Genomic DNA, 15,904 nt, shown 5'->3' with positions numbered 1-15,904 from the left:
TCGTGTAAATTGAAAATGTAACAACCCTTGCAATTTTCAAGTAGATAACACTAGACGACACAAGTTATAAAATCAATTATATTATTTTCCAAAGGTGTCCATTTCATCAATCACATTCTTTTCCAAATTAAGTGTCCATTTCTCTCGATCCCACCATTTTGGACTAGTAAGTTAATTTTTTATTTTTTTATTTTTTATTTTTAACTCGATTGCCCGACTGATATAAATTTGAAGAATGCAAAAAAGGGTTAAAATCCAGAATTGAAAAAAGGAATATTTCTTCTTAATATCTTGTAACATTCGCTCCACGCAAGGTAGCAGTCAACGTCGAGGTTCACTGAATGTTCTTTGGAAGATACGAATTCTTGCTCGTCAAAGTCAAAATACTGACCTGGTAGTCTCATAATCCTATTTCCTTTAACTAACTATTTTTTATAATAATTATTAGCGACTGTTTCCGTAGACCATCTTACCGATAAAATTAATTTTTTAACTGTTTAATTTAATTAAAATTAAATAAAATTAAAAAAGAATGTAAAATCGACAAATTTTAATGCAGATTTGACAACTGAAAAAAACAATCGGTAATTTTATTTTTCTAATCTTAGAGTATAAACTGCCTAATTATTATTATTATTATTATTATTATTATTATTATTATTATTATTGTTATTATTATTATTATTATTATTTTGTTTCATATGATTTTACAACTACGATTGGTCAAAATCAACCACAATAATATTTAATTTCCCATCACCAAAATACTTGGAGATGAAAAACATGATTAATGCAATACTAAAAGACAAAAAGGAAAATGTGATCACATGATATTTCATATCTGTCACCAGTTGACCAGCCTAACCCCAACTCCCAAAAGCTCACGTGGTTCAAAACCTAGCTACCCACTTGACAGCCCTCACATAAACTTATTAATTAGTACATGAACATCTCCGAGAGTGTATATATATACATGCTAACTTGTGTTTGTTTCAACTCAACAAATAGCAACTCAGCTAAGCTAGTTAATTTGTTGTGAGCTTTTGTTGATCATATTATATAAAGCAATATAATCTAGCAAAGTCCGACATTACATTAATTAGCATGGCAACCTCCGTCCAAGAAATCCGGAAGGCGCAGCGGGCCGAGGGACTGGCCGCCGTGCTGGCCATCGGCACCGCCAACCCGCCCAACTTCTTCATGCAGGCTGATTATCCCGACTTCTACTTCCGAATCACCAACAGCGAGCACAAGACTGAACTCAAGCACAAGTTTAGACGCATGTGTATGTACCTTTTAATTAATTCATCTCAAAATTCATTTGGATCTTTTTTCATGCAATTATATTCTTAATAATCTTTTATAGCTAGTAAGTGACTTGTATCAAAACCCCATCGATGTATGTGCGCTTTCACTGTTTCTGGTGGCAGCATCTCATGATTTCTACACTTGATACACGGACAATTAATACCCCCGGTTGAATTTGCATAATTCTTTCCAACCTCAATAAAATTACCCAAACCATCACAGTACTCATCAGACAACTGGTTCCTTAAATACATGGCGCCATCGCTGGACGCACGGCAAGACATAGTGGTGGTGGAGATACCAAAGCTAGGCAAAGAGGCGGCGGTCAAAGCCCTAAAGGAGTGGGGCCAGCCCAAGTCAAAGATCACCCACCTCATCGTCTGCACCACCTCCGGCGTCGACATGCCCGGCGCCGACTACCAGCTCCTAAAGCTCCTCGGCCTCCGGCCCTCCGTCAGGCGCTTCATGATGTACCAACAAGGCTGCTTCGCCGGCGGCGCCGTCCTCCGTCTCGCCAAGGACATGGCCGAGAACAACAAGGGCGCTCGCGTTCTTGTCGTCTGCTCTGAGATCACTGCTGTCACGTTCCGCGGGCCCTCCGAACTCCACCTGGACTCCATGGTGGGCCAGGCCTTGTTCGGCGATGGCGCCGCCGCAGTCATTGTCGGCGCGGAACCGGACTTGGCTATCGAAAGGCCGCTCTTCGAGCTGGTGTCGGCGGCCCAGACGATCCTTCCGGACTCAGAGGGCGCGATCGACGGGCATTTGAGGGAAGTAGGGCTGACGTTTCATCTCCTCAAGGACGTGCCAATGCTGATATCGAAGAACATAGGGAAGAGTTTGGAGGAGGCGTTCACTCCCCTCGGGATCAGCGACTGGAATTCGATATTCTGGGTGGCGCACCCGGGAGGGCCGGCGATTCTCGACCAGGTGGAGGCGACAGTGGGGCTGAAGAAGGAGAAGCTGAGGGCCACTCGCGAGATGCTCAAAGAGTACGGAAACATGTCAAGCGCATCTGTGCTCTTCATATTGGATGAGATGAGGAAGAAGTCGGCGGAGGAAGCCAAGTCCACCACCGGCGAAGGCCTTGACTGGGGCGTCCTCTTCGGCTTCGGCCCCGGCTTGACCGTCGAGACTGTCGTGCTCCGTAGCCTTCCCATTAATTAATTAAAATTGCCTGATTAATTAAATTAAGCCATTTCATGTGATTATTTTTTGTATGGTTCATAAATCTATGTTATACGTGTTTCAACAATAAGTGTGATTGTGATGGGTATAAAATAAATTAGCTATTTTGGCATATATTCTGTCGAGACTCTCGTCCTCCGTAGCCTTCCCATCAATTAATTAAAATTGCCTGATTAATTAGGCCATTTCATGTGATTATTTTTTGTAAGGTTCATAACCTATGTTATACGTGTTTCAACAAGAAACCCGAATTTTGCATTATTTTAGTATTCATGAACTTCGCTAGTAAAAGGTTCCAATTTGTTGCTACCTCAAAAAAAAAAAAAAAAAATGGTGTGAAAAATTTGCCCTTAAGTAATCAACTTCTACGAATCGACACACGTTAATTTTTTTTTTTTTTTTTTTTTTTGAAATTTGAATAAAAAAACAGATAAAGAAAGTGTTTTTTTAGTACTTTTAGATCAATGATGAATGATATTTTAAAATTTTTAATTGCATGAAAAGACAAGTGTTAGACTTAAAATACGATCTTAACATGTATTAAAATTAAATACAAAAGATCAAATGCGGAAAACGTGTGATCGAAATACCTCCGGCCATTGACGTAACTAATGCAATCCGAAACCAAAGCTTTCTGTTCTACCGGGTTTGGGAGTTTCTAAAACCTTTTCATTCTCAGTATTCTGATGGTGTAAAACTGAAGGTGAGAATGAATGGGTTAGGGACCCAACCAATTTGGGGTAACCGAATTGTTGGGGATTCTACAGAAAGCATAATTCTTTCTTAAGATAGTATGGATTAAACAAATCCTTTAAATTAGACCCCCAACATTTTGAAATATTTAGGACCCTTTTAGTTTGTTGATTCGAGTTTTTAATTCAAGTTAAGATGTGACTTTATGTGAGAGCTTTTTACTGTAGTAAAAAAGTTATATGTGACTATTTATAAGAGTTTTTTACTGTAGCAAAACTCAAATCGATAAAATTAACGGAGCCTTAATTCATTAATAACACAAAAAACAACATGGCCTATGTTCTTAACATCTTGAACCACGTCAAAGTCCCCTATCTTTATATAATTGATGGTTGAAAGTGTAAATTAAAAATGTAACAACCCTTACTATTTACAGCTATCATTAATCTATTGGTTTTTGTATTGTATATATATATTAGATACATTAATTGTAAAAATACAGCTCTGTTGTGAGAAAAGTCTTATACACGAGAGAGAGTATAATTTTCAGAGGGTGAAAATTCTTGGCTTATAAATTCATTGAAGACTGCAGCTTCTGTTAGTTAGTTAGAATCTGATTAGTACAGTGGCTCGTAAGTTGTTGATCATGATTGATGGGTCATTTTGCAGGATCTACGAATGAACCCGGGTTTTCTTCTCTATAAAATCCTGCAAAGGAGAGGTGGAACATGAGATTTATGATAGTAGGCGGCTGAAAGGGGTGAATCGCTGTTCCAGTAGCTGTGGTTGATGGCAGCAGCGTGTTGAATGCTGGTGGACTGGTGAAGCGGCTGTGCGAATCTTCAATATTGTTTGTGTCTCCGTTCTGCAGGCGGCTAGCCGTTCAACTGTCAGGTTGTCTCTGTCCAGCTAGCCATCTGGTTGTTTGGTTGTTCGAACGTCTCTCCGGGCGAGCTGTCTGATTGGCAGCGATTCTGGTTGTTGTTCATCAAATCTACAGAAGGAAAAACGTTCGAAATTTACAGCCAAAGGTCCCATGGTGGGCGCCAAGTGAAATCTACAATTAAATTTATTAGAGGCCAATGGTTAAATTTAAATGATTAGAGTGTTTGCTTCGTGATCGGGGTGAAAATAAAGGGATACAGAAATTTGTAGTGATTCCTCTGATATTCCAAGGTACGTCTACGGTAAGGTCTTGAGATCTTCTATTATGAATATTGATGAAGAATATAATGATGATCTCCATAAATATTGGGAGATATTGTCATTTATCTATTGGTTTTTTGTATTGTAAAGAGAGGTGGAACATGAGATTTATGATAATAGGAGGCTAACATGGGTAAATCATCATTCCAACGGCGGCATGTTGAATGCCGGCGGTCTGGTGAAGCGGCTGTGCGAATCTTCAATATTGTCTGCGCCTCCATTCTGTAGGCAGATGGTCATTCAACTATCAGGCTGCTACCTATCTAGTTGTTCCGCTGACCAAACGTCTCTCTTGGCGAGCCGTCTGATTAGCAGCGATTCTGGCACTTTTGGTTATATTTGCAGGTAGAAAACGTCCAAATTTACAACCAAAGGCCCCACAGTGGGGGCAAAACTGTAGATGGTGAAATCCACAATTAAATTTGTTAGAGGCCAATGATTGAATTCGGATGATTAGAGCATTAGTATCGTGATCGTAGAGAAAATAAATGAAAAAATAGAAAATAAAGATAGTGAGACACAAAGATTTATAGTAGTTCCCCTAATAATTTAGGGTACATCCACTGTAGGGTTTTCAGATCTTCCTATGAATATTAATGAAGAATACAATTGTGATCTCCGTAAATGTTGGGAGACCACTATATAGAATACTGAAAAGTATGTAAAAAGTGGTGAAAAAGCTCCTAGGAATGCTTGAAAATGGTGTAGGCATGAGATGATGGGCGTGAACATGTGTCTATGTGTATCTCCCCGTGTCATCTGCATGCGCTATATTTATAGGCCTTGATTGCTAAATAAAGTATTTAAGGCTAGTTTCCCATTTGAATTTTGATTGAAGATCTTTCCTTGTAGAAAATTTGCTTACGCAACAAGTTTAAGTGGAGAATGACTTTCCCTTTTGCTAATTGAGGCAATATCCCACGGAATATGACTGCTGTTATGATGGAATTAATGCTGAAATTCAAATGCTGAGTTGGCTGCCCGGGGCTGAACTTGTCGTTCGGGTAGCGGACCACTGAACTGATCGTTCTGGTAGCCGACCCTGCTGACGGGTAGCGGGTTGTTTCCGGCAGCCAATTTCATGATTCAGCTTCATTCTCTGAGAAGTGTGTTGACACGTGTGTAATAAGAAATGAAGTATGAAATTTGGCCTCAACAAGATACGTTACTTGTAAATGCAGTTATGTTGTGAGAAAAGTCTTGTGCACTACAAGAAACAGGGCTATTAACGACGATAAAAAGTTGTTGCAAAACATACAAAGTCATTGTAAAACATACAAAGTCGTTGCTAAACATACAAAGTCATCATAAATGAATTTTTATGACCACTTATCATCGCAAAAATGTCACCGTAATTGATTCGTCCCAAAAATAATTTTTGCGACAACAAGCAGTCGTCGCAATTATAGTTGCGACGACAATCGTCACAAATGAGTCGCTGCAATTATTTCGACGGTTGCATCATTAAGATGGCATGGCATTGAGTATTTACGACAACATGTTGTGAATTAAGTCATCACAAAAGATGTAGAATTAACTGAAGTGGCTTACATTTTTTACGACCACATTTGTCGTCACAAATAATATTTTAATTTTTTATTTATTTTTTCTCATTTTAATAATTAATGTTGTATATTACTATATATTTAAACTCAATATTAAATTAATTCATGATATTATAATAATAAAGAAGAATTAAATAAAAGGAAATAAATAATAAAAAAATAAAAATAAAAATTATTATTGTAGAAAGTCATTAATAAAATAAAATAAAATTTTAATTATTGTAGAAATGTACAGAAATAAAAATTATTACATTAATAAAAATCTAATCTCCTAAATTAGTAGCATCACTAGAATTATTGTCGTTATCATCGAAAGGGTTCGGAGGCAGATGACCTGAACGGACATACCGCACAGGAGGAGTAACCACTGGGAAAGTTATGTTGGGGTCCATTTGAGTGATGTAGTCCTACATCATTCTAACGCTCTCGTACAGCTGGAGGTTTTGCTGGTAACTCTGTTGCAAGTATTCTTCTACGTGTGGGTCCAAACGTGTCATAGAAGATCCTGCCGAGTGTGAGCTAGATGGTGACGCCTCTGCACGTGCCACGTCATTTTCTTAGCAGTGTGACAGGAAGCATATAGACGCTTCAACCGATCCTTCAAAAAGAAATATCGGAGTACTTTCCATAAAAAAAATGTTTCCTTTTTGCTCTTCCAACGACTTGAACTACATTATGGATAAGACTACAAAGCAGCATTCTGCTTTCAAAACAAAGCATAGTCATACTTACACACATGAATTGCCTCATAGCTCAAACCCAGTTTACTCAATAACTTCTTCGACTTGTAATGCGATATAGGTAACTGGTTCCCTTCAGGGAGTGTATCTCTCAGTAGCTTCAACATTTCATCCATGCACTCATTAGACCACTTGTACAATACTTTTAGATGCATTAGTTTCACTAAGAAATTCAACGATGAATACTTAGTGCAACCTGGATACAATCCGACTTGGAGCTCGGATAAGAGATCTCTAAATTCATCGTAATGAGTATCTTCTATAATTGTTTCTGTCTCACCTATTGTCTCATGATCATCACTAATCTCAGCCACATTATTTAGCACTGCAGACACCTTGTCAACAGGTTCATTGACAACTGCAGCAGCACATACTTCACTATGGTGAATCCATGAAGTGTAACTTGTATCAAAACTCCACCGATGTATGTGCGCTTTCACTATTTCTGGTGGCAGCATCTCATGATTTCTACACTTGATACACTGACAACTAATACCCCCGGTTGAATTTGCATAATTCTTTCTAACCTTAATAAAAGCACACAAACTATCCAAGTACTCATCAGACTATCAGTTCCTTAAATATATCCAACTATTGTCCATAGCAATCTCCACTACGAATAATTTATAAAGTTGTATCAAATTTTATGAAAATTAACATTAATTTATTTTCTTATTTTATTATTAATGTAAAACTAATTAAAATTTTAATCTAATTTTTTTAATCATCAGATAAATTTTATACAAATTTTAATCTAATTACCACATATTCCAATTCTAGTTCTAATTTACAATTCACAATTCTAAATCTAAAACCACAAACTAAATTCAAAACCCAAAATAAAACCAGAACAAATACCAAAATCAGTTTACAAAATAGTAAAATATTAACTCACAAAATCCAAACCCACAAACAACGGGGGTTGGAAAACGGAAAGGCAGCAGGGAAGGGAGAGCGTTGGTGGCCAGAAAACGACGAGTACGGCCCGAAAAGTGGGCGGCGAGGGGGAGATGAAAACTCCACTTTTTGGACTTTTTTTCTCTACAAATGAAAGATTTGAATAGAGAACGATATATTTAAGCTATTTTCAGTGTTTTTAGACGGTTTTGGAGGTTTTGCGGGATGGAGAAAATCAGAGAAAACGTGAGAGCTCACTAGAAAAAATGGCGAAAGGAGATATGCGATCGCGTTTATACAGGTGACTTTTTTACGACAATAAATGTGGTCGCAAAAAATATTAAATAGTCGTCGCAATTAATATAAAAATGACATCGTTCTTCTTCACCTCATTAATATTTCTAAGAATATTCTTGAGGAATATACACATGCTCATTTTTTGTGACGACTTTGTTAAAATGTCGTCGCAAATATTTTTAAGGAAACCACCAAACTTTCTGCCTTTTTTTGGGAAAAATTAAATCCCCAGTTATTTGCGACGATATTATTAAACAAGTCATTGCAAAAAATAGTCGTTATTGATAGAATTTTCTGGAACCATTTTTGGTGGCGACACATGTCGTCGCAAAAGCAGTCGTTCTGAAAAGAATTTTCGGGAACCATTTTTTGCGACAACTTTTCAATATGTTGTCGCAAAAAATAAAGAAATATCTGGAACCTATTTGCGAGAAACCGCCAAATTTTTTGCTTCTTTTTGGCAACGTCACCACCAGCTGTAAGTAACAATATTTGCGATGACATGTCGTCGCAATTAATGGACAAACTGGGGCCAAAATTGTTGGCACCATATTGGTTTTGGCGCTAATGGTTATTAGCGACGACATGTCGTTCAAAAATTTTGTTTTTTTAGCGACGACATGTAGTCGCTAATACTATAATTTTGATAACGATAAATGTCGTCGCTAATAACCCTTTTTATTGTAGTGAGGGTGAAAATTCTTGGCTCGGGAAACTTTTCGAGAAAAGTGAGGAAATTGAGAAATCATTCTGTGAGTGAGAATTCCCGAGACATTGTTCTTGTGTGCTTGGGTTTTTTATTTTTTCCCTTCTCGTTTGGTGCAGATGGAAGGACTATTTCATGACAATGACATTATATGACACAAGCTAAAAAAACTTTAGCCAACATGCATAATAACTAAAAAAAACTTTAGCGAAAGCCTTTTTTTTGCTATGTTTGTTCCAATCATGTGGTCTCAACAGTGTGATATAAGTAGTCTTACTATTTTGCCAAGCTCTTTCTGCTTTTCTTTGATGTTCATTTTGTAACTCCCCCAACGCTAAACTAGTCTAAGGCTGAATTTAGTGAGGTGACGCTACTTAAAACATACTTTCTATACTTAAAACAACGTCATTTTTAAGATGCAGAAACTTGTGGTTAAAGTCATCACAAAATTTTCATAAAGGATTTTGAACAAAATGAGTCAGTGCGCAAAATGATTATAACCACAAATCATAGACATTAAATAGTTATTCAAAAGTGACATAGTAACTAAAAAAAACAAGCATTTTAGGCCCATCTATTGTTTGGAAGTACATATAAGCAAGATGTCAGATGTAAGACTTGGAGTACTCATCCAACCTTAGAAATCATTTTTTTACTGTTCGGTAACAATAACACATCTGCATCACAAGGTAAAACTAATGAGTAAAAACTCAGTAAGTAGATTTCAAATAAAGTAAGTATCTAAAATTTCTGTGGCTGAAATCTCTTTGTTAAACATTGTTCATAAACTTTCATACTTATTCTTAGTTTAAGTATGATACAGAACTTCAGTTCTAAGTAAGTCTCTTTATACAATACCTTCTCTAATTTTGGTCAATTCTCTTCTCTTAAACAATAAGCGGGGTTTTTAGAATCTCTGTCTCTTGTGATGAACAAGAGACTTCCCACTAAAATTTTCTAGTTGTCTCCAAGAGACAGTTACTCTAATTTAGGGCACTGGTCTCTCGTACCGCTGCTTACCCAGCCTCTCATCCATATATCATACCATAAAATCTCTTAAAACATAAAAACATAATAAGCATAAATTATAATCTCTTTTAAAATAATTAATCATGAATACTCTTTGAACATAATCATATAAGAATTTCATAAGAGAGAAACTTGCATAAATCAAAATTCTAAACAATTTATTTCATCAAATAGATCTTGTGATGCAGTTTTGAAAATGCTTTAACTCTATTTACCTGAATTTCGATCACCACTTTGCAAGCACAAACTAGCTGGTTGTGGAGAGCCTTCAATGTGCTAATTAACCTTTAAAAATCATAGTTTTCAAAAATCACATTCATATCATCATTTAACAAAACACATAACAACGCATTGTTACGAAAATATTCATAACAAATTCATCGAAACTCAAAATATTATGAGACCAGTGGCAAATAAAAGTAGACTCAAAACTCTCTTTTTAGAACTACTACATGATAGGTTTCAGATTTTTCATTCTAACCATAAACTGCCCAAAATCCGGATTGAAGTATAATCTCGTTAGGAAAATGACAGCTTTTTAGGTGAACTTATAAAATTCATAACTAAATTTAGAAAAAATCCGTCTAGAGTGACTCAAAAACTCACGTAAAGCTTGAGATGTATAATTTAATAGAAAAATATAAGATCAGTCAAAGTCATAAGTATATATAGCACGAAAACAGAATCTACATAGGTTGTACAGATGACTTATATTTGAACATTTCATCAAATACATAGCATGTAGATCTTAATCTTCCAAGACCACTCTCAAATACATGAATCATCATCCTAATAAGAGTTTATCTTCAAATAATCATCAATAATATCAAGCTAAAATCATTAATTTCATCCAGAAACCAATATTTGAACAAAAATATCAAGAAACTCATTTTTAAGGGTCTACAACCAACATGCATGATAAGCCACATCAAAAGCTGAATCTCAAGTAGGATTTCAACATCTTAATCTCTGAAATCTTAGTTTATAATATAAGAAAGAAGTTAACTCAAAGAAAAACATGTTCCTAAGTGAATAGAAGCTCAAAACCTTAGTGGTTATTTTTGGTTCTAGGTTGGAAACGAGTTGAAATTGGCTAGTTGAGTTTTTAGCTCATTCTCTTGAAAATCTAGGTTTGATTCTGAGTTTTGGGTGAGAAAATGAGTGAGAAGAGAGAAAAAAATGTTATGGTCGGAGTTCTAAGCTTTTTTGCTGAAATAGACCCAAAAATGAAGTCTAAACATGATAGAGACCAAGCAAAAGTAAAGTGACCTTATAGTAGGACAAGTGTCTAGGTTTTTCTAAGCCCATAACATTTGTCATAACCTCATAAAATCAACTCTAAAGTCTCTATTTTTCTTCTTCAATTAGATGCCTAAAGTTCACTCAATTTGCTAACATAGCCTGCTCTCACAAAAACTCAAAATAGCAACTAAGTCCTCAACACATTTACATAAACCCATATAATAAAAATATAAAATAATAATTCATCATTAAATCAATCATAATAGAGGTAAAATATCATATCAAATAATCATAATAAATAACATTTTTTCTTCATAAATTTAGCACATTGAGTTCCCACATCGAATTAGTTGCACTGCACATTAAAACTGAAAACTCGATTAGCAAAGCTATAAGTTTAATAAAATCCTATGATAGCTATAATAATAAAATATTATGCCAACAAATAACTTTGAGATAAATGATAAATGTGGTGTATGATTTTAATTTATTAAATTTATTTATTATTAGCTTAAGGCTTAATTAAATCTGGGGTATTACATATTTGATAAAGATCTTGAAGTTACTTTTTTCTTTTCTTTTTTTCCCCCCTTAGAATAACTCTGTGTCTCTATTTATTTTTAGCATGATGAAGGCTTATTAGGATGGAGGATAGAGACTGGTCTCTGGACGCTGGAGGCCGACATATAAAGACAAGCGTCAATAGGCAAAAACGCATGCATTCTAGGTTTTGTAGTTAATAATGAACCAATCATTAACCTCACGGGACAATTATGATACTTAATAGGACACATCATTAATAATCAGGTTTAATTGTCTAACTTAATTAAAGGCAGACTTAGCTAGAAGCGGCTAGAAAGAAGTTGCTTCTAGGACAATTAGTTAGTGGTGTTAATCATATTGACTAATTGTTTTTTCTTACTTTTTATCGTGCATATGATATCCACATATACCTCATGCATGTACAAGTACATGATAGAGAACAGATTGTTCTTGTCTGCTTTGGTTTTTGCTGATTTTTTCCTTCTTGTTTGGTGTAGATGAATGGACTATTTTATGACAATGACATTATATGACACAAGCTATAAATTAATCACATTATTTTCTAGAAAAGAGAATTGTCCCTTTCCCTCCTATTATTTTATACTAATGGGTTAATTCCTTATTTGATATTGTTTTCAAAATAGCCTGTTTTTCAGAATAAGAATTTTTTAAAAATTGTGCTTGGAATGTTTCAAAATTGCATTTAGTTATTTTTTTTCAGAGATCATTTTAGCTATAAGAAAAATTAAAATTGAGTTTGGATATGTTTTTGAAAACATGTTTTAAGTTATAGTCTTTGAAAATAAAAACAAAAACGTAAAAATAACTTTTTCAGTTAATTTTTACGTTCTTAACAAAATTTATTCTAACTATTTTTTCTATTTTCATCCCGTCTTCAAAATATTTACTGACAGAAAATTGTTTAGAAGCTGATTTTATATTTGTGTCTCAAAATATGTGTAAAAATATTTTAAAAAGGAATCAAAATCAATATCAAACAATTGTTTTCTGTTCATTTTGCTTTTACAACTCTAGTGCTTGACTGTGATCAAGATGAATAATCCATAAAGAATTAAACAGAATAATAAGTTATAACGAAAGAACAACAAAATGGCATTTAAAAGAAAAATAATAACTAAAAAGGATGTTATTTCTTCATCGTGTAAACATTAGCAAAAGAATTTCACTAAACATGACAAGGAAACAAATGAGGCATCATATAGTTTAATGACGTATTGAAACTTTCCTTGGAAATACTTCTTCCTCGTCAAAGTCAAGATTTTGACTTGGAAGACTTTTTTTTTTTTTTACTTTTTATATAAGTAGACGAGTTTTTAATGATCATGTTTCCATTTGTGATTATTATTAAATATAGAAATTTAATAGCATAGTGTAATAAGAATCTAATTTTATTGAATTATCACAATTTTTTTTTTGTCAATTGTCCAACTTTTCATAATTATTAAATAAATATCTTACGGTTAAAATAATGATACTTATTGATAAATAAATATTAACGTAACCATTATATATATATATATATATTATGGTTTCTAATTTCTTACAACTGTAAATTAATGAGCTAAATTAGCTAAAGCTCGTGTTCATGCAAACTCGTTTGTTATAGCTCTTGTTGACTATACAGTCCCTAAAGCTAGCAATATTATCTAGCAAAGTCCAACATTATATTGAATATTATAATTACCTAGCATGAACTGCAAGCCAAGAGCACGGTGAATAAACGACTTATTCTTGATCATACTTTAAGCGAGATCGATTCAATAAACATAAGAAGACTATTCCTAGTCAGTATTCAATAGAGTATTTTAAGGGTCTGTTCTTTTAGAGTGTGATTTGAGTGTAATTTTTAAGTTGAATTTGAATTATAACTTGAGTTAAAGTTGTAATTTGAATAAAGTTAAAACTTAAAAGAACGTGAACTTGAATAAAATTGTAACTTGATTTAAATTTTTTCTGAGTTTTGTTGCAAAAGAACAACAACCCCTTAGACTTGTGACTCGTTTTACTTTCTTAACTTGAGTCCTTTGAGCGAATGTGCCTTCAACATCCATGTTTGATTCTAAGAAGACAGAATACAGGAAAAGAAACCACCTGATAGGACAGTTTAGCTAATTGTTCGTAAATCTCATGTTCCACCTCTCCTTTGCAGGATTTTACAGAGAAGAAAACCTGGGTTCATTCGTAGAACCCACAAAATGACCCATCAATCATGATCAACAACTTACGAGCCACTGTACTAATCAGATTCTAACTAACAAAAGCTGCAGTCTTCAATGAATTATAAGCCAAGAATTTTCACCCTCTGAAAATTCTACTCTCTCTCGTGTAGAAGACTTTTCTCAAAACAGAGCTGTATTTTTAGAATTAATGTATCTAATATATATATACAATACAAAAACTAATAGATAAATGATAGCTGTAAATGGTAAGGGTTGTTACATTTTTAATTTACACTTTCAACCATCAATTATATATATATTAGATACATTAAATACAGCTCTGTTGTGAGAAAAGTCTTGTACACGAGAGAGAGAGAAGAATTTTCAGAGGGAGAAAATTCTTGGCTTATAATTCATTGAAGACTGCAACTTCTGTTAGTTAGTTAGAATCTGATTAGTACAGTGGCTCGTAAGTTATTGATCATGATTGATGGGTCCTTTTCCGGGCTCTACGGATGAACCCGGGTTTTCTTCTCTGTAAAATCCAGCAAAGGATAGGTGGAACATGAGATTGATAATAATAGGCGGCTGAAACGGGTGAATCGCTGTTCCACTAGCGGTGGTTGATGGCAGCAGCGTGTTGAACGCTAGTGGACTGGTGAAGCGGCTGTGCGAATCTTCAATATTGTTTGTGTCCCCATTCTGCAGGCGGCTAGCCGTTCAACTATTTGGTTGTCTCTGTCCCGCTAGCCGTCTAGTTGTTTGGTTGACCGAACGTCTCTCTGACGAACTGTCTGATTGGCAGCGATTCTGGTCGCTGTTCATTAAATCTACTGGTGGAAAAATGTCCGAAATTTACAGCCAAAGGTCCCACGGTGGGCGTCAAACTGTAGAGGGTGAAATATACAATTAAATTTATTAGAAGCCAATGGTTAAATTTAAATTATTAGACTGGTAGTATCGTGATCGTGGTGAAAATAAACAGAGAAAAAAAAATAATGATGGATATAAAAATTTATAGTGGTTGCTCTGATAATCTAAAGTACATCTACTGTAAGGTCTTGAAATCTTCCACTATGAATATTGATGAAGAATACAATGATGATCTCCATAAATATTGGGAGAATATTGTCATTTATCTATTGGTTTTTTGTATTATAAAGAGAGGTGGAACATGAGATTTATGATAATAGGCGGCTAAAATGGGTGAATCGTCATTCCAATGGCGGCGTGTTGAATGCCGGCGGTCTGGTGAAGTGGCTGTGCGATGCGCCTCCGTTCTACAGGCAGCTGGTCATTCAACTATCAGGCCGCTACGCATCTGGTTGTTCGGCTGACCAAATGTCTCTCCTGGCGAGCCCTCTGATTAGCAGCGATTCTGGCGCTTTTTGTCATATTTACATGTCATGACCGTGAAATTTATCAGAATTCTTGTATAGGATAATATTTTCTAGAATTCTTTGTATCATGAATATGAAAATTTTTATGACAAGTACTTGTTGACAATAGTACTAAATAGCAAGTTATAAGCTAAAGTTCAGAAATTTCTGAACTACAATGTAGTTATCAATTTTTAAACTATGTTCAAAAAAAGAAGTATGGAACGTTGTGTTTGTAACGACCCTGACTACGTGGCCGTTACTTAACTATAATTGTGCTCTGATACCAACTGTGACGACCCTGCTGAATGGCCATCACTATTACTAACTTTAACATTTGTTTTCTGAAACTCTCAAAATTTGAGTGATTCTTAAAAAAAAAAAAAATGCTATCTAGAATGTTGTAGCCTTTTTTTAAAAAATGTTGTATGAATGATGTAGCATTTTATTTCTAAAATGCTATATAGAACGCTGTAGTATTTTCTTTAAAATGCTATATAGAATGATGTAGCATTCTGAGCATAAGTTTCTTTCTCTTAAAGAATTATATCTTTTTTTTTAAACTTACTGTAACAACATAAATTCTAGTTCCCACTTTTTGAACATAGCAAGGTGTTTATACTTCAAAAATAATTCCTTTTCTAAAGCATAAATTTACACATAGGTATATTTTTGCTTCTCAAAATCCTACTAGCTTACACAAACTTAACAATCATACTTCAAACATTCAAAACACAAGTTCATGGACATATTCAACAAAATCGTTTTAAAACCTTAAACTGTTACGAAAATAACTGCATGCGGTATCCATTCCCTAACCTCCACTCAGCTCATTCGATGCCTCGCCATCAGTCCATCAAACATTATGTACAAGTTGCTTACCTACATTATAAATAATCTGAAATGAGCTTTCGCTTAACAAGTAGAAACT

General features: G+C 34.8%; 1 protein-coding gene across 1 annotated transcript; it reads left to right on the top strand.

The window, feature by feature from the left end:
- Positions 1–1,000: 1,000 nt before the first annotated feature.
- LOC21411841 (chalcone synthase 2) lies at positions 1,001–2,610 on the top strand. Its single transcript, XM_024171205.1, has 2 exons — positions 1,001–1,303; positions 1,523–2,610. Exons 1-2 carry the CDS (start codon positions 1,105–1,107, stop codon positions 2,473–2,475), a joined length of 1,152 nt encoding a protein of 383 aa, XP_024026973.1. The 5' UTR covers positions 1,001–1,104; the 3' UTR covers positions 2,476–2,610.
- The last annotated feature ends 13,294 nt before the right edge of the window (positions 2,611–15,904 follow it).

The sequence above is a fragment of the Morus notabilis genome, unplaced genomic scaffold (assembly GCF_000414095.1).
Source record: "Morus notabilis unplaced genomic scaffold, ASM41409v2 Scaffold398, whole genome shotgun sequence".
In the NCBI taxonomy this organism is placed as follows: Eukaryota; Viridiplantae; Streptophyta; class Magnoliopsida; order Rosales; family Moraceae; genus Morus; species Morus notabilis.
Note: the sequence above shows the minus strand (reverse complement) of the source record. Positions and strands in the feature narration are given on the sequence as shown.